Here is a 27875-nt window from a genome sequence, read left to right on the forward strand (position 1 = left end):
TCATTGATCATCAGACGGCAAGATTTCAGATCCAAGGATACGATAAGAATGCTGGTAGCAAAGGGGTTAACACCCTACTCCCCATAGCCCTGAAACCCCAAAGAGGCTTCTTAGGAACACCAATACAGGTGACCGGACAACCTTGCAGAATCGTTGCAGAGATAATAGAGATAATGGAACAGAAGCCAGCTTTCACATGCAGGACACCTTTGGATCCACACACCACGCCAAACTGGATCTTAAGTTGCTCCTCCGTTCGTGTAAAGAGGGGTGGAGTCCATCAAATCTCTTCTCAATTTGTAGTCCTATATGCTACACCAGCACCATAATTCAAAAGCATCAATTCTTTAGCGATCAGCCTTCTTTATGGTCCAGCTCTCACTTCCATACATCACTACTGGAAAAACCATAGCTTTTACTATACGGACCTTTGTTGGCAAGCTGATGTCTCTGCTTTTTAAGATGCTGTCTAGGTTTGTCATTGCTTTTCTCCCAAGAAGCAGGCGTCTTTTAATTTTGTGACTGTTGTCACTATCTGCAGTGATCATGGAACCCTGTTTGGAAAAGTTGTGATGTACAGACGTGAGAGCTGGACCATAAAGAAGGCTGATCACCAAAGAATTGATGCTTTTGAATTATGGTGCTGGAGGAGACTCTTGAGAGTCCCGTGGACTGCAAGAAGATCAAACCGATCCATTCTGAAGAAAATCAGCCCTGAGTGCTCACTGGAAGGACAGATCCTGAAGCTGAGGCACCAATATTTTGGCCACCTCATGAGAAGAGAAGACTCCCTGGAAAAGACCCTGATGTTGAGAAAGATTGAGGGCACAAGGAGAAGGGAACCACAGAGGACGAGATGGTTGGACAGTGTTCTTGAAGCTACCAATATGAGTCTGACCAAACTGTGGGAGGCAGTGGAAGACAGGAGTGCCTGGCGTGCTCTGGTCCATGGGGTCACGAAGAGTCCGACACGACTAAATGACTAAACAACAACAAATGCTACCTCAGGGCTTGGGCATTTTTGGACAACCTTCTAAGGGCCACTTGCCAGGTATAGGCAAAATTGGACGGAGCAGAAAATAGAACTCCACAGGATCCAAGCTGTTATGAACATATCAAGCACACAGCTCTGACATATGCAACACATTATTCTGGTTGTAAAATGTGCTTTGTATTGACTTTTTGCAATTATGGCTGTTATGTTATTTTTGATATAACTATTTTAAATGTGCTAATTGTTGCAAAAGGGGTGTAAAAACACCTTGTATTAATTCACAGTGCCCTTAACACTGTGGGTCAGGGATATGTTAAGGCCTGCCTAATCCCTCACTTGGGGGAAGCCACTCACTGTTTGTGCCTCCCCATGGCTTGTATCCCCATTAGGGGCCTAATTTTGTGGGCCCTACTATATGGAATTCCCTTCTAGCTCAGGTCCCTATTGAACTTCTGTCTCCTATGGAAGACCTTTCTTTTTACAGCAGTAGGCATTTTAATCGAAGTTTGATTTGATAGTTTTAACTGATTCTTTTCCTTTACTTTTTCCATTGTATCCTTTTAAACCGCTTAGATAGGATAATAGTTAAGCGGTATATAAATTGTTTGAGTAAGTAAAGAAGTATTTTAGCTGTTTTTCTTTATGGCTTTACAAAAAAGCAATAAATATCTCTTGAATGAGATGCCTGTTTCATGAGGAGAATGAGAAATGAAACACAGGACAGCAGAATATGGGGATAGTACTCCAGCAATCTGCAGTTTTTGAAAGAAGGAAGGGGTCACAAGACCCAAATATTTCGTAAAAGTGACTTGTTTACACTGCCTTTCTACAATGGCATTGCCCAATAAATAAATCTCACTCCTATGATTAATGAAATACCCATTGAGACCCTTGTTCTTGACCCAAATGCTTCAGCATTTTATGGTTATTCTTAATGAGAACTACGCACTTGGGGGTCACTTGAGATTGTCTGGGTAAAGCCAACAGACTTGTGATTTATTCTGCAATTGTAATTTGTAGTCACACACACACACACACACACACACACACAGTGAAAAAAATCCCAGCTGCTATTTATTTATTTATTTATTTAAATAACCGTCAATATTTCACCACAACAAAGCTTTCCAGTCAGTTGTTAATATCATCTCCAAACACTTTACAAAATGTGAAAGAATAATATTAATATTTATTTTTTGCTGCTGTTATCTGTTTGCAGGTAACACAGAGAAGTGATTCCTCTACAAATTCTTAAGCCAGTGTCTTAGAATGCCTAACACAGATGCTGTGTACAGGAATAGAGGTATCATGTGAAGAGACCATTAATCATATACCAGGTGTGCTAAGTGCAGAAACATAATTTCTGTCACCTAGGCTGAGCAATTTGCTAATTAACGTTTTCAGGGTTTCCCCCCCCCCGCCCCGCCCCAGCCCTTAAATTGTAAACTGAGAAAATGATGTCAGGATTACTTTAAACCCATAAATACCAGGTTGATTTGGTATGCTCCTCTTGGCTGCTAGCGCTGTAGGGGGAAAATAGTTGAATCCTTTCCAGTCATATAAAACTCCTGAGTTTAATAGAAGCAACCAGCCAAAAGTTGGCTTCCGTTCCACTTAATTTTGGTTTTGTAAATTACAGAGTGCTGTAAATAGGATGCTAATATTCTTATAACACACCACCCCACTCTTCTGGTGCCTATTGCCAACGGCTTTCAGAGTATTCGAGGTGGGGTTCGGGTGGATGAATTACACTTTATGGCACTGTGTGAGGTAGACTGCTATTTTTATCTCTACACGGAGATAAATGTGAATGCTGTGGTGGTGGTGAATTCATCAATGGCAAGCAGCCTTACAGTCCCGCAGGATGTCATATCATTCTTGTTGCTAAATTGTAGTTAGAATATTGGAATATTTCACATTTCTGCATGGCTAGTCATTTGTTCCCAGGCACAGGCGTACCCAGGGGGGTGCAGGTGCCCCCTCTAAGTCAAGTAAATCAATAAAAAAATACTTAATTAACTGACCAACTGCATCATAGAAAACTTGGTTCTGCTCCCCCAATAAAGCCTGCTCCCTCTAAAATAAATCTTGGTTACACCCATGTTCCTAGGCCCAGTGCAAAGTGCTAAGCATATTGAGTGGCCCCCAGGACTTTGGCACCTAATCCTGGAGGAGACCCAGGAACAAATTTAGTCCACATCACTTAATGGGGGGGGGGGGCTGTCCAACTAGACCCAATTTGAGTCACATCAGTGGCGTAGCGTGGGTTGTCAGCACCCGGACAAGGCAAGTAATTTGCGCCCCCTAACCCATGGATTTGCGCCCCCTAACCCTAACCCCCAGATGTTGCGCTCGTGCGGCCGGCCCCCCCTGCACCCCCCACGCTACGCCACTGAGTAGAAAAAAAAATACGAGGCACTACCCTTCTGTAAAACAAGAAAATCCTTAATAAAAAAAAATAAAAAAAAAATTGATTGATTTTTTCCCCCCAAATTTTTTTTTTAGTTTTCCACAATTATAACATAGAAAAGAGGGGAAAACACACACACAAAAGAAAACACATTACAATACTAGAAAAAGAAAAAGAAAAAGGAAATTTAAAGACATATTACTTGTAAATCCCAATTTATCTTTCATTGTTAACTGACTTCCTCAGATCCCTCCTATCTGAATTTCATTGTACCTGTATCACCTTATACCAGCTCTCCAATATCATTTTTCTATTAAAATTAATTCCGTCAATTAACTTATCTTCTTTTCTTTTCTTAATATTCTAAATCCAAATTACTTACAATTCAATCTTATTTTAATCCTAAATCTATTTGGTACTTTCAGGTAACGTCTAGTTACTTATATTACAATATTTAATTAAATAATCCTTAAATTTCTTCCAATCTTCTTGGTGTTCCTCTCCGTTCTGTAAGGTGTACCTGCCCTTATATAGTGGTACCTCAGGTTACATACACTTCAGGTTACAGACGCTTCAGGTTACAGACGCTTCAGGTTACAGACTCCGCTAACCCAGAAATAGTACCTCGGGTTAAGAGCTTTGCTTCAGGATGAGAACAGAAACCGTGCTCCGGTGGCGCGGCGGCAGCAGGAGGCCCCATTAGCTAAAGTGGTGCTTCAGGTTAAGAACAGTTTCAGGTTAAGAACGGACCTCTGGAACAAATTAAGTACTTAACTCGAGGTACCACTGTATAGACATTTTAAATTCCCTGCCCTGGAGCTCAAGACCACCCCTCCATACATCACACATACATCACAGAAGGGGTGTAACCCAGGGCCACCCCCCAGATACATCATTCCTACATCACAGAAAAGGTGGTCTACAAATGCTTTTTATTTGAGCCTTACCTCTATTTATTGAATCAAATTTCACGAGAGAGCACTGTGTTTAGGTTTACGTTCTGCTTTAGATGATCTTTAACTGTCATTTCCTTAGAGGGGCTTTTATAATGTTGGTGCTATTGGCAAAAGATTCAAAGCTTGCTTTAAGTCCTTTTGCTTTCCTGGTGCAATGTGGACAGCACATTGTCATGCGCCTTGATCCTTCAGTGTGCTGTAAATCAAGACCTAACCTGCAAGAATTGATCTCTAGTGAGTTAGATGAAAGGATCTTGCTTCTCTGGAACATTCATTCCTGGCCTTTAGCAGAGCAAAGCCAGTGTGCCAAATGTGATATACGATACAGATTACAGTCCAAAAGGAACTTGGCTTATTTTGCTTAGGACCTTTAAGAGACCTCTGATCACGATGAATTTTCTTCATCCTGGTGAAAGATAAACTGTAAACTTTAATTCAGAGCTAACTTTTGGTGAACTCTATTGCACTCTCCCCTTCAGGTTTCCCAACACTTGCATAGTGAATGATGTAACTTACGTTTTGAGTAATAATAATTCTGATTTCAGCCAAATGAAGTTATCACGTTATCTGGGAAATGGTTAAGATCACTGAGTTATCAGGTGTGACGATCAGATTTGAATCCAAATGTCACTCAATAATAGTAAGGCTGCATCTAGGCCAGAGCTAGCAAAACATAACATATCTTTAAGGGTGCATAATGTGGCTAGCACACTCTTTCCCCACACAACATAAAATTAATTGAACTAGTGCTAGAGTGCCTTTGGTACATACAGTCAGTGCTTTTTTCTAGAAAAATAGGTGCCAATACTCACCATGAAGTTGTTTTAGTAAGTGCCACACTTTTTAATAACTGGAAAAGAGGTGCCAGTACTACATAACCTTGAGTACCCCCTGGGGGGGGGGGGAAGCATGGCATGAAGTTCTTTTATAGCCTTATTTTTTTGTTGAGGCCATTTTGCTTTTGAGGCTGATAGAAGAAGAGTTTGGATTTGATATCCTGTTTTATCACTACCCTAAGGACAGGGGCATACGAAGTGGGGGGCAGAGGGGGCGGTCCGCCCAGGGAGCCACTAGGGTGTGTGTGACAAGATGGCCTCTGCCTCCCCCCAGCTGCAGAGCGGCCGAGGGCACACACAGTCCATATGGGCGTCCGTACGGGCTGCCTCTTGCACGGTAACCGTACAGGCTGCCATGCGTGCGCACTCCGTATGGGATGCCGCACATGCGCAGTCTGTATGGAATGCCGCACATGTGCAGTCTGTATAGGCTGCCCTGCCCTGGGTGCCGGAGAGGGCTCCTCCGCCATTGCCTAAGGAGTCTCAAAGCGGCTAACATTCTCCTTTCCCTTCCTCCCCCACAACAAACACTCTGTGAGGTGAGTGGGGCTGAGAGACTTCAGAGAAGTGTGACTAGCCCAAGGTCAGCCAGCAGCTGCATGTGGAGGAGCGGGGAAGCGAACCCCGTTCACCAGATTACGAGACTATCGCTCTTAACCACTACACCACACTGCATCTACCAAATAAACAACTTTGATGGCAACTTAGGGTACCATGGTTCGACACTTGAAAACTAGACTTCGGAAAGCTTGTCCATCGGTTCAGTTCTCTAGTCATTAGCTAGGAGAACAGACTGAACTTGAAAACCTGTTGCAAGCATGGAAGTAGGTGAGAAATAAAATACATGGGCAGGGATGATGTTGATTCCTCAGCACGAAAACACAACTCTTCCACGCTCTTATTTTGGATCGCCCAACCTCCTCTGTACAAGCCGTCAGCATTCAGTAGGGAAGGCCCATAAACTGGTTAACTGATTTTATAATGAATTGATTTTAGAATGCTGTATTATTTTACTGTTGTTAGCTGCTCTGAGCCCGGCTTTGGCTGGGGAAGGCGGGAAATAAATAAATTTTATCATCATCATCATCATTATTATTAAGGAAGGGAGGAGCCTGTTTCAACAATGACTCAGATTTTTAAATGAGTACATCTGGGAAGGTCCTCCAAAGTCCGTGGGGTGATGGACTGAGATGGCTTTTTGAAATTAGCATGCTAATAGTTTCAGAGTGTCAGGCCGTATGTAGTCAAAACAGCACCAAACATACACGAGAGGAAGGTATAAGCAGACTTGGGAGAAATCACAGGGTTTGAAGATGTGCAACAAATTTGAATAAAATAATTCCCATAGTGAACCCCCAAAACCAGCCCAGTGAGGACTGAGCATGCTTAGTGGACATGGAACACTGCCTGATGGTTAGGATTAAACAAACAAACACACCCTTGGGAGACGAAATAGAAAGAGAAGCTCTTCACACTGCAACATTTTATTGCAGGCTTGACTTGTGAATGTTCTGTTTTCCTTCTGTAAGCCTGCACTTTAGATGCCGAGACTCCCTTCTGAAAAACGCCTATTCAAATGTGTTGTCTTTTTGCTTTGGCAAAGCAGCAACATGAAATACCCTCTGTGCGCAACAGCCCCTACATGCTGATAACTGAGAAATCCCGGCTACATCACCCGGTGAGGGTGACGTTAAAGCTTCAGTGGAACCGTTCTCAAAACATTCAGTAGAATCGACTGATTTCTTATGTTTATATAGATCTGTGCAGCTTATTTAACTGACAAATTGGATTTTATTTTCTAGTTAACTATATCTTTCAATGACCGATCATCATCGAAACCTGAAATAAATGCTACCTGATTAAAGTAGTAAAGGTTAAAATATTTAAAACACATGCCGTAGACCCGAGAAATCAAGTCAAGATGTGTATGGGTAAGAATTATTAGAGGGTTTATGAAATCTGCCCCGAACAAATTAATTCATCTGTTTAGCCAAAGGCCTGTCAATGAATTCAAGGGCCATTTTTAAAAAGAGAACATCTGTTGCATATTTAAAGGTTCTGTTTATATGTGAATATAGTGGATTATTCTGTCCAAGGGAGGATACACAGTTTACATAAATGTAGTCGGAAGTTAATTTTAAATTGCTCTTATGTCACCGAGGATCAAGATTAATCTAATAATTCTAACAGGTTTTTTTTTTAACTCTCCAGGATGCATGGAAGAAGGTGAATTAGATCTGGATTGGGACTGGGAAAGAGATACAACAATATAGTATAAACACTTTTACCAACAACCCTCTCCTGCTTGGACTACGGCAATGTGCTCTATGTGGGGCTACCTCTGAAGGTGACCCGGAAACTACAACTAACCCAGAATGCAGCAGCTAGACTGGTGACTGTGGGTGGCCACCGATACCATAACACCAGTCCTGAAAGACCTACACTGGCTCCCAGTACGTTTTCGAGCACAATTCAAAGTGTTGGTGCTGACCTTTAAAGCCCTAAACGGCCTCGGCCCAGTAGACCTGAAGGAGCGTCTCCACTCCCATCGTTCAGCCCAGACACTGAGGTCCAGTGCTGAGGGCCCTCTAGCGGTTGCCTTCCTGCGAAAAGTGAGGTTACAGGGAACCAGGCTGAGGGCCTTCTCGGTGGTGGCGCCTGCCCTGTGGAATGCCCTCCCATCAGATGTCAAGGAAATAAACAACGACCTGACTTTTAGAAGACATCTGAAGGCAGCCCAGTTTACGGAAGTTTTTAATGTTGGGTATTTTGTTGCTTTTTAAATATTCTGTTGGAAGCAACCCAGAATGGCTGGCTTACAATTATTACAATTCTAATAATAAAATTTAGGGCATTCAGATGGAAGCAAATGAATAATAGTCCTTCATCCCCCCCCAAAAATATGTTTTTCTTCTTCTTAAGCAAGCACAGGTTGTAGGTGGGAGAAGCTGCAGTCCTTCAAATGTCACTACAACACCCATCATCAGTGATCATTGACCACCCCACAACATTGGGTGGGGATAACCTAGAGCAGTGTTTCCCAACCTTGGGTCTCCAGCTGCTGTTGGACTACAATTCCCATCATCCCTGACCACTGGTCTTGCCAGCAAGGGATGATGGGAGTTGTAGTCCAAAAACAGCTGGAGACCCAAGGTTGGGAAACACTGACCTAGAGGGTCTCCGGTTCCCTACCCCGCTCATAAGGGCATATCATTCAAAAAGCAATGAGGCTTTTAATTCATGACTGAGAATGCCTTGGTTGCCCATATTAACATTCTTTGTTAGGAGAAAGATAGAGGAAGTGTGGCGTTATGTATTGAGTTGAATAGGATCCAAAATGCAGCAGTCTGATTGGTCTCATGTGGCCTCATTCATTTTCCTTGAAATTTGGTGGTTCTGAGTGCCACTGCACATGGTATTCCTTTGGGTCAATTGCATGCACTGGAAGCAGGGGACACTGTCTTGTAATGGTTCTATTCCTACCACATATGGTGATTCCAGAAGGGAGTTCTGATGTGGTTCTGCAGGGATATATTCTATTGCCCATGGTTGTTGTTTTTTAAAATAACTGTACAATAAAGGTCATCCAAAAGTTTGGAATACAGTAGAATGTCATATGCAGGCTGATGCCACCCATCTCTGTTTCCTTTCTGCTGAAACCAGGCTTGACAGCTTTGGGCCTTGAACGAGTAGCTGGCCATAAAATGTGGAGTGGCAAATTATATGGCCAAGTCCTGATTCAAAACACTGGCGGATGTGGTGGGCAGGAGGAAGGCTGCTGCATCATATCCCCTTCTTCTGCTTTCTTCCTGCAACTTTCCTGTAACCAAGCAGGGTTCCAGATGCGAGTTTGCTCTCCCAAATGTGCTTCTGGGACATTGGTTGGAGGAAAAACACTGGCAGGGGGCAGGGGAAGAGAAGCTGATGGGGGGTGAGATTGGTGGGCAGGGTTAACACTGAACGGGAATAAGTTAGAAGAAGAAGAAGAGGAGGAGGAGGAGGAGGAGGAGGAGGAGGAGTTTGGATTTGATATCCCGCTTTATCACTACTCAAAGGAGTCTCAAAGCAGCTAACATTCTCCTTTCCCTTCCTCCCACACAACAAACACTCTGTGAGGTGAGTGAGGCTGAGAGACTTCAGAGAAGTGTGACTAGCCCAAGGTCACCCAGCAGCTGCATGTGGAGGAGCGGGGAAGCGAACCCGGTTCACCAGATTACGAGTCCACCGCTCTGAACCACTACATCACACTGGCTCCCAGTGTGTTGGCGTTCTAAGGGCATTTGGAGGCACAATTCTCTTTTCCAGGATGCTTCTCTGTAGTGGAATGAGGTTCTCCTTTCTGCAGTGGTTTCATCCAGTGCCTTTTCAACTGTCAGGAGTGCGTGCAGGAGCCAGGCCCTGTGACCAATAGGACTTTGCAGGACTGGGGCCTTCCTAAGTTTGTTCTGGAGAGGCAAGGCGCGGCCTCACAGGTGAGGCCAATTGGTAACTCACAGCACCTGGTGGCAAGAGCTGGAAAGGGATATAAGGTCAGCATTTTCCCTTCAGCTCTTTGCCACAGCAACACGTTCCCTGCCTTGTTGTGTTTGACTCTTTGCTTCTTGATCCTCGGACCCTTTGACTTCGTGACTCCTTGCTTCCTGACCCTCGGACCCTTGGCTTCTTGGCTCCTGGTTCTCTGACCCTCGGCTTTCTGACTCCTGGCTTCTGGACTCCCGTTCCTGCTCGCACCCCGCCATCTTGCCCCTGGTCCTAAGCCAGGACTTCGATCGCCTGTGAACCGGACTGTGACATCAACCTTCCTTCTGCCTTGTCTGCTGCTTCTTCTTTTTTTTTAATAATATTTATTAAAAGTTTCCAATTATAACAATATATATATATATAAAAAAAACATCCAAATTTAAGATCTTATTTTCCGTAACATCTTTCCAGGACTTCCCCTCCCCTCCCCCTCTTATATTCCAATTCTTACAAATAAATTCAGCAATTTATTATCCCAAATTTTAACCTTATTATCATTAACCCAATTTAAAAATATTTTCCCATCTCCTAAGATCGACCTATTCCCTTCCACGCGTTCCCCCCTTTAATATACATAATAGATTAAAATATAATAAAATAAAATATGATTTTACACCCTTTGGATTCCAAATTTCCCTCCCCCTTTTCCTGGTTGCGTTCCCCATATTAATCAACATCTGATGTCTTCCTGGAGCTCCCACATTTATTTAAACCATAGTCCTTTACCAGTCTTCTTTAATTTTAAATGTCCAATCTTGGAAGGAGTCTATCTCAAAAAGGCCCATTTTTTCCATCCAGATTTTTATATACTTGGGAGTAAAAACTCCAATTTTATTTCTTAAACCTTTCAAATCTGGATGTCCCAAATGTTCCCACTTCCAACTTTGTCCAATTCTTATTATTCTTGTTGTTCTTGTTAATCTCTCTCCTCTTTCTTTTCCTGTTTTCCTGCACAAATGTTCTAATTCCAAAAGCTTCTAAATTCCACTGCAGAGGCTCTGTTATTCAGGAACGAAACATGATGCCAAATCCCTTCCATTCTTCAATAGATAAGTCTATTGTCTACTTTAGTGTGTAAACCTCTGTAGCCAAAATAGTGTTCCATTTCTGCAGTTTCCCAGGAGATAAAAAGTTCTGTCAAATTCGATGCCAACAACTTGTAATATCCCTCGGCTCCTCTAGGTGGATTGTAATAACTCAGTTCCCTTCCAGATCACGTCCACCAGTCAAAGTAACTTATTATTCCTTGTTTTAAACATTTTGTATCCAATTTGTAACAAATATAACCGGCAAAGTCCTCGTAACAAAGTTCTCATTTTTGTTCTTCTGCTTTGACAGCTCTTTGACAGCTGTCAAAACCTCTCCTTGTCTTCTCCCGGCGCTCTAACTAAAACGCTCCCAGGTTCCGGGGGGGGGGGGGGTTGCTTTTTCATTAAATTCCACTTTTCTCCTCCAGCTCAATCTTATAGTTTTCCATCGCGAAATTTCATAACTTTATCAAAATAGGGTTGCGCTCAATCTTAGATGTTAAGTCCTTTACTTTAGCTCCTCTACAACGGGGGGGGGGGGGCTGACTTCCTTTTTACGCCTCCCCCGCTCGTTCCGAATTCTTAAAAAATTTCTCGCCTTTTTTAATCCAAGTTCCGATTACTCACGGGTTATGCTTTTAAGTCCAAATTTCCAATAGAAGAAGTCAGCGCTCTCCGTTGAATGGCATGCGGCTTCGCTCGGCAGGGGAAGCGGAGGACTCAAAGCACCACCCCCCCCGTCACCCGTTCCATAGCCTTTAAAAAGGCTCCTTCGCGGGTCGGGGGGGGCTCAAAAGGTGCCAGCCGAGTCACCATGTCCATGGGTTTCAGCGCCCATGGTTTTTAGGGGTCCCCGCGTCGCCGGCGCGGTAGGACCCAGCCCCTGCCGAGCAGGCTCCCTCCGGAACTCGGAGGGAGTTCGCCATTCGGCGATGGCGCCAACCCGGAAGTGGCTGCCTTGTCTGCTTCTGTCTTGCAGCAGATCCTGGGCTTTATCTTTGCGGAGAGCTTAGGTTATAGCATGCTATGCTTAATGAACTGGAAGTATGCCGTAGAAAGGCCTTTGCCAACCTCATGTCCTCTAGATGCCGAACAGCAACATGCAGCGCCCAGCATGGCTGCAATTCCCATTGGCTCCATGTATGGCTGTGGTGGGCAGGGCTGATGGGATCTAAATATACGGAGGTTGCTGCATGCTTCCCTACGAGTTCTAGAAAACACCCAGCACTGCCCCTTGTCTGTGTTTTGCAAAAGATTATTAGTCACATTAAACACGCTGTCCTTTGGCGAAGTGTGTGACTACAGCAATGTCTTGGAGAACACCCCTGGGTTCTCTGGAAAATATTTTGAAAGCCACTGGTTTAATATATCAACAAGTTATATTAAGGGACATGGGTGGTGCTGTGGTCTAAACCACAGAGCCTAGGGCTTGCCGATCAGAAGGTCGGTGGTTCGAATCCCCGCGATGCAGTGAGCTCCCGTTGCTCGGTCCCTGCTCCTGCCCACCTAGCAGTTCAAAAGCATGTCAAAGTGCAAGTAGATAAATAGGTACCGCTGCGGTGGGAAGGTAAACGGCGTTTCTGTGCGCTGCTCTGGTTCACCAGAAGGAGCTTAGTCATGCTGGCCACATGACCTGGAAAAACTCTCTGTGGGCAAATGTCGGCTCCTTCGGCCAGTAAAGTGAGATGAGCGCTGCAACCCTAGAGTCATCCGTGACTGGACCTAACGGTCAGGGGTACCTTTACCTTTAATATAACAACAAGTTATATTAAAGGATGCAGATTGATCCGTCATTCTAAGAGTGTCCATTCATTGATTTGGTGTGCAAAATAGTACAGGACACCTGGGAAACCTACTATCCAGTTCAGAAAACCAGGCTCAGGGCGGCCAACAACAAATTTAAAACACCTTATTGTTATTCATGTTTTATACTGTATTTTATGCTGTTTTTTGTTGCATCAATTAATTCAGAATTCAAAAATCAATTTAGGGGGAAATCCATTCAATAAACATTAGATGATCACCAGGGCTAGCTGGCTAAATTAGTCCTATTTGGGCCAGCAAGGAGACCAGGGGAGAATTAGCTGTGTGGGATCGCAGAGCGGGTAATCTTCATAAAAAGGGGAGGGGGAGGGAAGGAAGGGGAATAAAAGATCAGGCTAAGTTCTAATTGAAAGCCAGGTGGAATAGCTCTGTCTTACAGGCCCTGCGGAAGGAAGTTAAATCCTGCAGGGCCCTGGTCTCATGGGACAGAGCATTGCACCAGGTCGGAGCCATCACTGAGAAGGCCCTGGTCCTGGTGGAGGATAATCTGACTTTCTTAGGGCCTGGGACTTCTAAACCATGATTATTCATGGACCTTAAGGTCCTCTGCGGGGCATACCCGTAAATAAGGGTATCATGCTCCACCAACTGGATGCCACTGTTGCCAACAATCTTAGTGGGGGTGACTGAAGTCATGTCTTCTCCAGCTGATTCCCTCTGTAGAACATCTGTTGTTGGCAATATGGAGTCAAGTCTATAAAGGTCCCGTAAGCCACTGAAAGGTTCTGATCCCTCTGTTTATTTACCTACATGTTATACAACTTTCCCTTAGGCTCTCAGCGAGGCTCGCTGGCTTTTTAACAGTTTGAACACTGGCTAAATGCCACTCTGAAGAAATTGTAGTTTGTAAAATGGCTGTGTGGTCTGAGTTAAGAACGCACAGGAAAATAATACACTTTGAAAACCCCACACATTATTTTTAAACTGCAAAGCCAACACCCAGAAATTTCAAAAGCTGCGGTTTGTGACAGAGGTTCTCCAAGATGTGCTTATTTGTCCAGAGGCTCTGGAAACACTGACATAAAACAATGGCTTTGAGTGCTTTAGGGGTTTAGATAGGAGTGGAGAGAATGGAATACTTCTGGGATGAATGGAGTCCAAACCTATGCATGTTTACTCAGAGGTATGTTCCACTGAGTTCAGTGTAATATATTCCCACATAAGTGTTTACAGGATGGTAACCTCAGCGAATTGCAAATTAATATAATCTTTTCAAACCTGAAAAATAAAGAAGATTGGCAAACATACTACACAAACTAAGATACAATTGTTGCAAAACCCATATATAATAACATCCCATGCCGACTTTACAAAACAAGACAAAAATAGAATTCCATAAGCAAAGACATTTTAGCATGTTGTAGTAGAATCAACAAAAAAGCTCTAAGTTCAAAGTGCTAAAAGATTGTAAGCCTGCAGGCAGGGCTCGTCTTTAGTGTTATTTATCATACAACATTTTGTTTTGCAAGAGCTTTAGAAACAGTTACAACGAATAAATAAAGCACGTGGTTACCCAGAAGTAATCCCCACTGCATATGTTGCACCAAAGCCTTCTGTGTCAAAGAAGATGCAACGGTCGATGAAAACAGGAATTACTCCCATGATACTAATTATTTATTGTGGTACTTGTTTTCTGTCACCATAAATAAATATTTTTTGAGGTTAAGGGTGGTACTGAACACTATTCCTACTTAGAATAGACTCAGTGAAGTTAATAGACATGATAAACCCAGGTTCATTAGAAGGGGTCTACTCTGAGTAGGACTTAGTTGAATACAACCTAAAATACTGGTACATTTGTAATCTCCATAAAGCTTTTCCTTCAACTACTATGCCTGGTGGGAAAGTTCTGTTGTGTTCTTGGAACCATGTTCTTTCTGTCTTTTTTTCCCTTTTAAGTGAAGTAACTAACACATAATAATAAAAAAAATTCTCTGAAGGATAATTAATTACTTTGATTCAATGGAACCAGAGTCACCATAGAAGTGAGCTTGTTTAACTTCTCTAAGTGTTCACATGCTTTTTTGAGAAAAAGAAAACAGGGCCATTCCGCCTAAAAATCAGCTACAAATCCAATAGAACTGACAAGTGTCGTTACGTTGCCCATTCCAGGCAACTGTGTAAGTTGAGTGTTGCTGACATGATCCATTTATGGACAATATTTATTTAAGGACGCGATTTCAGAGTTTCTTCAGGTCACCCATTAATTAAACAGACACAGTGGGGAAATGAATCAACAGTACATAGCATTTGTAGAATTAAATACTTTCAAGATTACGCAAGCTGAAAGACACACCTTCCGATTTGCAACACATTTTGGAAAAGGTAATATTTCTGACTGGCTAGGCAGATTTTTGGCTTGTTGGGAAAACATAAAGTGGCATATTATAGGTATATAAATAGAGTATAAAACTCACTATAACCTTTCTGACAACATACTTCAGCATTAGTAAAATACTTTTATTTTTAGAACTAAAGTGTCCTCGGAGAAAAATTGGCCTAATGATTTACAAAAAGGATTGTTGATCACTGCAGAATTACTGGAGATGCCCTAGACTGAAATGAACATTTGCTCAGCCTAAAGCTGCAATATTGTCCTATTTTGAAATATTTCTACATCATAAATCATAGTAACATTAGTCAGCATTTAAAATGCTACTGTGATATCCTTATATCCTACCCCTTTAGTCCTGAGAATTTTCTAGATTGTCCCTGATCCAGAGTTTTAAAAAAGGTAAAAGGACCCCTGACAGTTAAGTCCAGTAGCAGATGACTCTGGGGTTGTGGCGCTCATCTCTCTTTACAGGCCGAGTTTTACTGGGTCACATGGCCAGCATGACTAAGCCGCTTCTGGCGAAACCAGAGCAGCGCACGGAAACGCCGTTTACCTCCCTGCCGGAGTGGTACCTATTTATCTACTTGCACTTTGATGTGCTTTCGAAGTGCTAGGTTGGCAGGAGCTGGGACCAAGCAACGGGAGCTCACCCCGTCGTGGGGATTCCAATCGCTGACCTTCCAATCAGCAAGCCCAAGGCTCAGTGGTTTAGACCACAGTGCCACCCATGTCTCTTGATCCAGAGTTTACCAGGGGGCAAATAAACCAGCAAAACCAGGAGCTGCATTTTTTCCATTTGTGTTAATTTGAACCATATTCTTAGGGTGCAATCCTCTGCACATCTTCCTATGACTAAGCCCCACTGGACACACTGGGAGTTACTTCTTGGTAAACATGCAGAAGATCGTGCTGTCAAGAAAACAAAATTGCTGAAAGGCTTGTGGTGGCTTGAGGCTGAACAGTACGCTAAAGTATTCTTTGCTTGCTTTCCCTGTGATTACAGATGACACTCCTCCCCCAGAATAAAAGCATATCTAGCCCAACTGTGAGGCTTGTTCTTGCAAAGAATTATGGTTTCATCCAACAGAACATGTATTTTGATTAAGTACCAGTTACATTTGTTGTGTATTGAGTCAAAGGATTTTATATCTGTATTATTATTGTCTGTATTTGCATTAGGGTAAAGTAACTGCCTTTTGGTTCCAGAGGGTACAGCTACTATTGGTTCATTTAAGCTGCTGTATTTGGATCCTCTGTCTTATTGGTTTCCTCCAAAAGGCAGGACTGTGATTGCCTAATATTGTTCCCTCCAAAATTGTATCCTTTGTAGCTGGTTCCCTGTCCCTATAAATGTAGCTCTCCCCTCCATCAGGCCCCGAGTCTTGTTGCTATAATAAAGAAGTGTTACTAGAGAACTGTCTCCAGCATATTATGTCAAGAGAGCTGAAATCACAAACCCCACGTCACAACAACATTATTTAGACCAGAGGTGGCTAACCAGTGGCCTTCCAAATGTTGTCAGACTCGAACTCCCATCATGGGAGTTGTAGTACAATTCCATCTTGGGAATTGTAGTACAACGTTTGGAGAGCCACAGGTACCGTATTCTGATTTAGATAAAACAATGGCAGATGAAAATTGTGCTACATTTTAGGACAGGACAGATTATGAGACAGTAAGCAAGAGTATTAAAAACCAGAGGTCAATGTGCTAACTCATCTGGCTCAAGGGTCAGCAAACTTTTTCAACAGGGGGCCGGTCCCCTGTCCCTCAGACCTCGTGGGGGGCCAGACTATATTTTTTTGGGGGGGGGGATATGAATGAATTCCTGTGCCCCACAAATAACCCAGAGATGCATTTTAAATAAAAGGACACATTCCACTCATGTAAAAACACGCTGATTCCTGGACCGTCCACGGGCCGGATTTAGAAGGCGGTTGGCCCACAGGCCATGATCTGGCTGATAGATTTCTTTATATCTTGATCAGGAATATGGAACAAGAAATAAGTTTAGAGAACCTAAATGTGTTTTCTATCCACATTTATTTTTAATATTGCTTATTCTAATCAAGTGCATTCTATTTTAGATGTGTTGTACAGTCAGTTTTAAGGTAGGTGAGGAAGAATGAACCATTATGCATACTGGTAACATCCAACTGGCCTCAGACAAAGTAGTCTGCGATATTACAATATCTGGGGTAGTTCAAATATGAAGAATACCAATCCTGATACCAGCAATGAATACCTTTTAAATTCCCTGCAACTCTGCTGTGTTGCATCAAACACAGGATAAGAAAATGGTGAATATGTTTGCAGCTGGCGGATAACCGAGGACACACGATCTGCTTCCTGTGTACTGCAAGAAAAATGAATTCATGCATCCTTCATATGGTTAAATGTACAGCATGTGCTGTATGAGCAACTGTTTTATTTATATATTTAATTTGTATTCCCCCTTTTCTCCAAATGGTCCTCAAGGTGGCTCACTGAGATCAAACAAATTCTGTAATAAAATACAACTAAAACAGCAATAGAGCACCAAGTAAACAACATTAAAACATGGAAGTGAAACATTAATTCAGTCAATCAAAGACAACCAATTAAAACCAAGAAGAGCATATTTTGAAGTCCGTTTATAGGTCTCCCTATATAAAAATATTTCAGGTTGCAATCCTAACCCCTGAATTCAGTAGGACTTATTTATGTGCAAACATAACTGCACAAAATTCCAAACATGAGGCTTATGATCTGTTGTTCCCTAGAACTGCCACTCCCCTTTGCCCACAAGATTTCTTTTTGGTCTACTTATATTTTCAGCAAAATAAACCACCGAGAACACACCTGTGGGACCCCCAGCTTAAGGTACTCAGTATGCATTGTGTTCTGCAACCACTTCCTAATTCCCAAGCATTATGTATCTATGCACACACCCCTCCGTGCTTTTTTTGTATCAGCATGGATTTGGTGGCATATTAAGTTCAAATAAACAAAAGTACTTAAAAAAAAAATTAAATACAGAATATTGTTGGTCCTCAAGGATAGAGCAACAATAAGAATTTTCCTGATTAGTGCAGCCAGCTGGTTTTCTAAGACCCCATGTAGCGCAATATATATAATTTCTCAAGGGTAGGCAAATCCCTATTGTTTATTTTATCAGCATTTAATGTCATACATGGACCTATGTTCACAGATCACATTTAAGTAAAAGTGTATTTCTTGTGGCATTGCTTCAGAATGAAAGTAGTCAAATTTCCAATTGTTTGTATATTTTGGCTAGTGCCAGTTCGTTGGTACTAGATTACATTTGATTTTGAGCAACCTCCCTTCAATTCCAAAACAGCTAGCGTGAAATCAGAGTAGAGATTTCCTTGTGCTGCAATAGTACTCTGATGGTTCATGTTTTGAGGATTAACCAGCTATAAACCATCTTTCATAGTTTCTGTTAAGAGCGTGGTCTTCTCCAGAGACAAATGGATCAAATATCTACTACGTTTGGAACTGGAAATCTCTACAGGGGAAACCGTAGTCTGATTTCAAGGCTGTAAATCAATTACCCAGCGCCAGATTGGTGTGATTACTGTTGCAAAGTCATAGAAGAGCAAATATGGAACACCCATACTTTTCTTTGTGCACAAGGGCATTATTATTAATTATTCCTATTAAAATTGCCTATGGCTACTTGAATTATCTTGCTTGACTGCACAACATCACGAGAGCACTATTAAAAGGGAAGCTTTTAATATTTGATGTATTATTGCATTTTAATATTTTGCTGGAAGCCGCCTAGAGTGGCTGGGGAAACCCAGTCAGATGGGTGGGGTACAAATAATGGTAATTGTAATTATATGAATGATGGTAAACTGGAGTCCGAGCAGCAGCTTCCCCAAGGTTTGGGCTTCCCATTGTAACTTAAGCCCAGAAAGCTACTCGAAGGAGTCCAAATTCAGCAGTGGGTTTGGGAGCAGACAAAACACAGAATTGCTGTTGAAAGGCAATTTCACAGCAGCACAGCAGGCAGAAAACCGGCAGGCGCAGCGTTTTCCCCCAGGATGGCGGTGCACGGATAGGCTGCACCTGTTGAATTTCTGCCTGCTGAATCACGATGCTGCCAGAAGGCAGCTCTTAGGCGCAACAACTGCTCAGTAAAGAGGCTTTATTGTTATTTTTTTCTTCACACAGCTCCTTGGCTTTGACTCCTTTATTCCTGCGGTCTGAACTCCAAAGGAGCAAGCGGAGACTGCGAGCAAGCGCAACACCTCCAACCTCCCTGCGAGCAAAGTGAGAACTGAAAGCAGCAAAGGGGGTGAGGGGAAGCACCAAACTTCGTTATCGCGAGAATTGGCCGCGCGAGCCGGCATCAAAAGCCGTTCGTTTTCCCCCTAGAGATAGGAAAAAGGTTAGAGTCGGGAGTTTCCTAAGAGCAGGAACTCCTGCCTGCTCCTCTCCTTGGCTTGGGCAGGCTTCTTCTGCTCAGCCCCGCATCGTGCCCTGTGGGAATTCTCCTCCTTCGGCACCGACAAGCGAGGGTGAGACAAGGAAGGGGAAATGGAGCTCGGATAACAACCATAGACTCTGAGGCCGGGCGGGCAACTCTGTACTGTTTAAGTCTAGGGCGATTTCATCCTGAGAGGAGATGCTCTGTGGAGACCCGGACCCCGCGAGACCAGGGCTGGATCTCGCGAGACCTTGCTGCTCGCTTCGAAATAGGGCAGCTTTGAAACCCCGGAAGTGGCAGAAGTTGCGGCGGCTTCTCGGCACGTGACTTCGGGGCTTTTGCCCAGCCCGGAAGTGCCCTTTAATTCCAGTTATCCCTGCCTACATCTTAATGCTAAAACAATGAACAGGGCTGACTACTGCAGTCGACACCAAGATAATATCCACAAATATCTGAAATGTTGTTTACAGGTAATGTCACCTGTAAATAAACAATAAACGTCCATTGAAAATGGCAAAAGTAGTTTCTTCCCCAAATAGCTTTAGGTTTGTGAGCCCTGCCCATGTTTCCTAAGGAGATTTAACAAACTGAAGGACGTCGTCCTCTTTCTATGCTCCTCCCGAAGGAAACATGCAGATGGGGACAGGTAAGTTTCTACAGGGATTTTTTTTTTGTATGAGTGGGACTGGGAGGTAGGAACTAGGTATGTGCAAATAGACTAGTTATTGTCTCACCTTTATACATTTAATCCGCTTACATACCATCTTCTCTTGTGTATCGTTTACTACAAAGTTATGCCTGAACTATGCTTTCTCAGCCTATTTTTTGATTTAGTTTTCCTTGTTAATTCGGTGCAGTTCTGTTACAGTAGATTTTGACAGCTCAATGACCAAAGGTATTTAGCAACGAAACGTCGGTTTACCGGAACAAAGTCCGAACACTGAACCACTGGTATATCACAAGTGGACTCTTTATTTACGGCGTTTGCGATTGTTCAAGATAAAATATATTTTGGAAAGAGAAGAAATGAGCACTGAACCACTGACAAGTGAACTCTTTATTTACTGTGTTTGCTGTTGCTTAAGATAAAACTGATTTGGGAAAGAAGCTTCCTTTGCCAATAGTAAGGTTGCTTACTATTTGTTTATAGATAGTTGTCTTGGTGATATTATCTTGTGCATCTTAATGCTGGCTTAGAAGGAAGGGTCTCCTGCATTGCCCTTGTGTGAGTTCTTGGGCTGAGGCTGCTCTAACCTGATGTCAGGGCTGCTGGGGAATCTGTGGCCCTCCAGAGATTGCTGCATTCCAGTTGCATTTTCAGCATGGTCAGGGGTAAGCGCAGGCCTTACCCTTCTTTCATGTCGTATTCATGGACATAGCTAGGATTTATGTTTGGGGGAGGGGTTAGGACACCCACCTGTTATCCTCCTCTGTCTGCTCTGTCTAGCAGATTCGGAAGTCAAAAAATAAAATAAAAAGTAACACCAGGGAGTACCTTTCCCAAAGTTAACAAGTATATTTTGCAAAATTACAAAGAACATGCCTTTTCTCATCTTATTTTCTTTTTCATTTTACCCCTTGGATTTGCTGAAATGCTTCTCTGCATTTCCTTCTCCAATTCCTCCTTTCCCCCAAATGTGGTTTTTGTGTGCGCACTCAGTAAGCATTACCCATGGAGACGCATCACCCGTAGCCAGGTTTATACTCTCCGCAATGTACCGAATGACTGAGCAAGAGCATGGCTGAGCAAGAGAGATGAGCAGAACCTTTTCTGTGATAGGATAAAGGATTTCTGCCTCTTTTACTAGATCTGCTATGTCCAGCTCTTTCAACTGCTCTCTGCTGAGTTTCTTCTCCTTCCACATGGTGTACCATAGTCCATCACTCAGTCGGGTTGCCAGTTGCATCGCTAAAATGTGCCACAACGTCATCCAAGTGACTTCAACAAGCATTTCAGTTTCAAATATTATGATTATTTCTACTTTTAGTTAAGTCTTTTTATTTATTTACTTGATGGGGGCAGCTGCCTCCCCCTGTCCCCTGGCTACGCCCATGGCCCTATTGGTTCAGAACAGATAAAAGAAAGCACTTCTTCACACAGCGCATAGGTAAACTTTGGGACTTGCTCCTGCAAGACGCAGTGATGGCCACCAGCTTGGATAGCATCAAAAGAGGGTTAGATAAGCTCACGGAGGCTATTGGTAACTACAAGCAATGATGACTACACAAATGCTGCTGAATGCCAGTTGCTGGAAACCGCAGGAGACGAGAGTGGTCTTGTGCTCAGGTCCTGCCTGAGAGTTTTTTACAGGCATCTGGTTGGCCGCTGTGAGAACAGGATGCTGTTGGCTTGATCCAGCAGACTCTTCTTACGTTCTTACATTTACTGTCCAGAGGATGTGGTTAATGAGCGGCCTATAAATACCAATAAACAAATAAGTCTTCAGCTTCTGCTCTCTTTCCTGCCACCTGCTGCTTGTTGATACAGTGGTACCTCGGGTTACATACGCTTCAGGTTACAGACGCTTCAGGTTACAGACGCCGCTAACCCAGAAATATTACCTCGGGTTAAGAACTTTGCTTCAGGATGAGAACAGAAATCGTGCTCCAGCGGTGCAGCGGCAGTGGGAGGCCCCATTAGCTAAAGTGGTGCTTCAGGTTAAGAACAGTTTCAGGTTAAGAACGGATCTCCAGAACGAATTAAGTACTTAACCCGAGGTACCACTGTAATTGAGTCAGTTTAGTCACACACTAGCCCCTTTCTCAAGAGATGTTTAGGCCGCAGCTCACTGCACGCTTACCTGGGCCAAAGTCCCTTTTCAGGGCATCAAACTGTCAGCATTTTATACTGATTTCCTGCAGATTGGTATTTCATGAAGAACCCCACTTCAGCTATGCTTGTCACCATTAAAAAAAGAATTATAATTATAATTGAGGGGGAGACTTTTTCTCCTAAGTGCAGAGCACTTACTCCCTCTCATAGGGATGTAGGAGAAGAAGGGCTGGTCTCTTAGCTTGATATGATGCCTCACCTGAGATCTCCTAAAGCCTGGATGACTAACCCAAATCCCTGCAGAAGATGCTCGACTACAACTGTTGATTGCGTGTCAAGACCCCGCAGCCACCCCCTCGTTGGGAAATAACACACACAAGGACATGGATATTAGGTTTATGTTATTGGGCAAATTTGGCCACAACTTTATCGAATTACAGAATGTGAGCAGTATTGGCTTAGGCATTGATTGGACCCAACTATATCTGACTCCTGCCCAATGTGCAGGAAGTCTGGTAAGGGTAAACCACCGGATGGAGGAGCCCTGTCAATGCAGACCAACTCGAGCTCCCCCTGGTGTTCCCATCGGGGTCGTGTCATCGCCCTAGCCTCTGACCCGGGCTTCGGACAAAATCAGTACCCCCGGATTCCTTTAACGGAATACCCTTAAGCTTGGAGGGGCTGGTGATGGCCACACATCCCCTCCCCCCCACAAGGTCAAACAATGCCTAACCGCAACCCTAACAAAGTTGTGACGATTGCTACGAGGTAGGAGAAAACCAAATGGCCCGTGCCAATTGGCCAAGTGGGAAAATTCCTACCAGGCCCCTCAACGGCGACCAACCGCAGTCCATAGCAAGGCCAGTGCCTAAAACCTGCAAAATAGGGAGGGAGGGCGGGTGATTGAGGAAGCGAGCCAAAGAGGAAGCCCGCTGGCTCGCCCCTCCGATTTAAACAGACCCGGCCAGCGGATTGGCCGGCTGGGCTCTGCCATGGCCGGGATCCCCCGGTGGGGAATGGGTGGCCACACGGTCCACTGCAACATCTCTCCACTGGGAAGTGGAGCAGATCTGCTGGCCATACTGGCTGGGGCTGATGGCAACTGAAGCCCAACAACATCTTGAGGGACACAGTTTCCCCCCTCCCCTGAAGTGAAAAGTACAGTTAGCTTGTGTAGTGGTTAAGAGCGGTAGTCTCGTAATCTGGTGAACCAGGTTCGCGTCTCCGCTCCTCCACATGGAGCTGCTGGGCGACCTTGGGCCAGTCACACTTCTCTGAAGTCTCTCAGCCCCACTCACCTCACAGAGTGTTTGTTGTGGGGAAGGAAGGGAAAGGAGATTGTTAGCGGCTTTGAGACTCCTTAGAGTAGTGAAAAAGCGGGATATCAAATTCAAACTCTTCTTCTTCTTCTTCTTTCCAGCATGGAGATGTCATTATTTGGGACATTATGTTATGATAGCATTTGTTTCGGGTGTTCCTTTATGGAGGTTGATTGTATGTTCGAAATGTCTGTTAATGATACTTGCCTCTTATCTTGTTAATACTAATTTTTTGCTTATGCCTGTTTCTTTTCTCCCTTTCAGTTTTATAGGTATTTGGGGATCCATGCTTATCTATAACTAAGAATGTGTGATGATTTGGCAGGTGGGTGATTTTTCTGTTACCTTGAAGAGAACATTGCTAGGATGTGTCTTGATTTTTGCGGGACTAATTTGAAACAGTTTGCATCCCAATTTTATGTGGGCTTATTCAGAAAAAAAGAATAGAATTTAATTAAGTACACGCCACTGAATTTCATTCAGGTTGAAACACTATTTTTGTTGTATGTGATTTTTAACAGGCAGATGGCAAGTTGGAGATAAATGCCTTGCTCCTTTTCCTGAAAATGAGAAGCTTTGTGAAGCCACAATAACATCCTTGGAAACAGATGAAAATGGGAATTCCTTTGCAGTTGTATCTTTTAGGGGCTCTCAAGGAAAGAAAATACTAGTAGCAAAACTTTGTAGCATCAAAACCAGTAAATATGCCCCGAAAAACTTAATATTTGATGAAGAAGATTTGGAGAAGCCTCATTTCCCTGGCAGAAGATTTCCCTCATCTGCAGTTGACTATGAGCTGTCTAAGGATGGAGATCGGATCCCATATACAATTAATAGATACCTACGTGATTATCAAAGAAAAGGGGCCCTGTTTTTATATGGACACGCTATCTGTGGTAACGGGTGCATTCTTGGAGATGACATGGGCCTTGGAAAAACTGTACAGGTATCTTACCTCCTTTCTGCTATTCTAAGGACAAAAATGTGTTGATGTCTGGAGCAGAGTAAAGAATTGGCTGAATTTTGCGAGGGTCTCTTGTGTTCATGATGATTTGTGCTCGTGATGATATTGGGAACTCACAAATTCTGTTGAGTTGCCAGTCATTTGAATGATTGTTGTTTCCTGCTTTTAGTGGTTCTAAGTTTTCGCTAGGGGCTACCATCTCTGTTTGCTCCGCTCATCACGCCTGCTTACCCCTTTGTCAACTCCCCTTCCTCCATACCTGGCCAACCCTTTACACCTGACCCTTAGCATCTCAGCTGTGTCTTTGCCTATCCAACCCACTTTGGTGAAATTCAACATTGTGTTTAGTCTGTGCCAAGTATTGCAGCTTGTCAGGTGGAATGATCACCCTTCCCTCTCCAGAGGTGGAGGACAAGGGCGAAAAGCCCATTGCATGAACTTGTGAGGACAACTAAATTTCTCCTGCCCCTTGATTTGTTCTGCTTCTTAGTACAGTGGTGCCCCGCAAGACGAATGCCTCGCAAGACGGAAAACCCGCTAGACGAAAGGGTTTTCCATTTTGGAGGTGCTTCGCAAAACGAATTTCCTATGGGCTTGCTTCGCAAGACGAAAATGTCTTGCGAGTTCCTGCGGTTTCCCCCCCTTCCCCCCTTTTTCTAAGCCGCTTATCAGCTGATCCACTAAGCCGATAAGACGCTAAAAGCCGCTAATAGCACTAATCCGCTAATCCGTCAATGGGCTTGCTTCGCAAGACGAAAAAACCGCTAGACGAAGAGACTCGCGGAACGGATTCTTTTCGTCTTGCGAGGCACCACTGTATTGTGTTTGTCTGTAGCTGCTTTGATAATATTTATACCTAGGTTTCATAATTAGATAATTAACAAAACGAAACTTAGTAAGCCACAGCCACTCTCCCCCCCCCCCCCCCCGTTTTTCTCTCCTCAGTTGTGAGGCTTTTAGATGCTTCAGGTGTTTAAAAAACCCCTCTAGAAAGAATTAAGCTAATGATATTAATGAGAAAGTTGGGAGTCCATTCTTCTGTCCTGACCATGATATTTGATAAACCTGGAAAGCAAACAGATGGTGAGACTGGAGTGAGGTCTTTAATTTTCCAGAATTGTCACAAAGTGGGAAATAACTTAAGACAGTGATCATGAGTATACAGTCTCTACGCTTCCTTTTAAAAACAAGGCTGATTTCCTCTTGCTTTTTTTATATTGCCTGTTGGGGAATTTTATTACACTCTTTCCCAGACACTGGTATATACCACTGATTGCAAAATGACAGTATGTGAGGAAAGATAGACTGTAAAAATGCTTTCTTGTCAGCGTGGGGAAGGAAGCCTGCAACATTATTTTCTCAGAATGGCAATTCATTCTTTCACTCCAAGGATGAAATAGCACTCTGCTGTGTGAGACATCCAGGGATTAAACTCCAGACTGGTTTTATTCTACAGCTTCTTTCCATAATTTACCACTTTCTCCTTTTTAAAAAAAAAAGTTTCCATGCATGGCTTGCCACCTATTTTGTGTGTCATTATACTTGATAATAGCAGTGGTTCATGATGAGAACGAGGAATCCAATTAGAAGCATCTTTTTCACAACAGTTTGAATTTCATTGTAAACTGGAAGTGGATATGTGGACGAATATTTTCTTTACTTTTAAAAAGTATTTTTCATGGAATTTTATCCACATTACCCAAATAAAATAAAACTTCATGAGACAAAAAAACCAAGCTGAATCCAAACCAAGGCTGGCATGGGATATTACATTTACAAGAAGAAATGATAAAGCTGGTTAATGGATGAATATTTTAAACTTGCCTGTTTTTTCCCCTCATCCTGGTCACCTAGCTGAACAGTAAAATTCTGGTTTAAGCAGGACTAGTTTGTGAATGTGATTAAAGTAATATTGACTTTTAATTCTACAACAAGCTAAGGGCATCATTGCATGTAACTAAATTAGTGAAATCAAAGCAAGTGCTGCAAATTGACTTATACGGGTCATTTTCTGTGCCTACATGGTTTTTTTTATAGCAAGGGTGGGGAATCTGTGATGCTTGATCTATTTTTGGGTTCTAGCTCCTATCTACCCCAGCCAGTGTGGCCAAGGGTCAAGGACGACAGGTGCTGCAATCCACCATCTGGAGGGCTACTGTTTGCTACCCTTTATTTACTGTATATGCTGCCCATTCCATCTTGGGACTTGCATTAGAACTTGACCTCTGGTGGCTCCAGATGCCCTGGCTCTGATTCTGTCCAGGAAGAATGAGTCCTGTGTATCAATAAAAGGAGTGAGATTCTCCTGGCAGAAGAGGTTGGACTCCCTGTTACACTTGCCAGCACAAATTGCTTGCATTTATTGTCAGGAGGACTCTCCTTTCTGCAACCCGCACATTTTAGGAAGGGCTAGTTGGCACATGCTTCCTCATCTTGAGAGCTGGAGACTCTGTGACAGATGAAGAGTGTTTTGGGTCCCTTTCCTTGCTTAGCTGTGGGATGCTGTATTTAGTTGCAGCAGTGGGGCTGGCTGAGGTTCTGTTGAGATTCCTTGTCTTTGGAGTCCTGAGGCAGTGTATCTATATGAGTTCTGAGAAAACACGTCTTAGCAAACTATCTTTCCCATTTGTTGTGAATCTTAACTGCTTGTTTGTGGAAAAGGCCGTTTCACCAGTTGAACCATCATCAAATTCCTACTTGTTCCCACAGTCCTTTCGATATGCGAACAGATCTATGTAGTCTTCCGCTGTGCATCAGAGTTTTGTTTGGAGTGCAATTTGGTTATTATTTTCTCTTAAACACTTCAACTTGCGTTTCTTTCTAGGTTATTTCCTTTCTGGCCGCAGTGCTGCACAAAAAGGGGACACGTGCAGATATTGAAAATAACATGCCTGAATTTTTGCGAAGAACTATGAAAAAAGAAATGCCATCTGCTCCAAAGAAAGTAAGCTTAGGGGCATCTTGAAGATATAACAATACAAACCATTTTTAAATGGAGATATGCTTTATGTATGTGAGGTTCTATGGACCACAATTACACAGCGTGACCCCCACAATATGGTGGTGGTTGTTGGTGGCATGGTGGTTGTTGTGGTTGTTGGTGGCATGGAGAACTCTGATCCATAGGCTTCTTCAACTCCTGTGATAATTGAAGGACCATTTGCTGACCCTTCCAGTAGCTTGGAGAATAATTGTGCTTGCCTGGAAAACATTTTTTGTGACCCCAATAGAGCCTAAGCAATCTCAACAGGCTTCAGATAATTTAAGTGGGCTCTTGGTTCCTAAGAAGCAGCTGAAGGGGGGATATGTTTGACTTCCCCGTTAATATACAGGGGGATTCTTCCACCTTCTTGCCTCTGTACTTCTCACGCCTAGTTGGGCTGGCCTTCGCCATGACACTTCTAGGTTCTGCTTCCTGGCCTACCTTCTGTTCCTACCTCTTTCTTAGTCAGCTGTGTTAAAATCCCTAGGTGCTTGGTA

The 27875-nt window shown here is 43.3% G+C and overlaps 1 protein-coding gene across 6 annotated transcripts in view; it reads left to right on the plus strand.

Moving 5' to 3' along the window:
• The first annotated feature begins 19588 nt into the window (after positions 1–19588).
• The window catches only part of ERCC6L2 (ERCC excision repair 6 like 2), a 58371-nt gene continuing 50084 nt past the window's right edge, over positions 19589–27875 (plus strand). The window contains exons 1-4 of one of the 6 annotated variants that reach the window (XM_081880917.1): positions 19589–19662; positions 23696–23756; positions 23953–24377; positions 27220–27339. In XM_081880917.1, the coding sequence (XP_081737043.1) occupies positions 23738–23756; positions 23953–24377; positions 27220–27339 (564 nt within the window). In that variant the 5' untranslated portion in view covers positions 19589–19662; positions 23696–23737. The other 5 variants (XM_081880916.1, XM_081880915.1, XM_081880918.1 and 2 more) reach the window with 5 other exon arrangements.

The sequence above is a fragment of the Podarcis erhardii genome (genome assembly GCF_964252035.2).
Source record: "Podarcis erhardii genome assembly, chromosome: 11".
Taxonomy (NCBI): domain Eukaryota; kingdom Metazoa; phylum Chordata; class Lepidosauria; order Squamata; family Lacertidae; genus Podarcis; species Podarcis erhardii.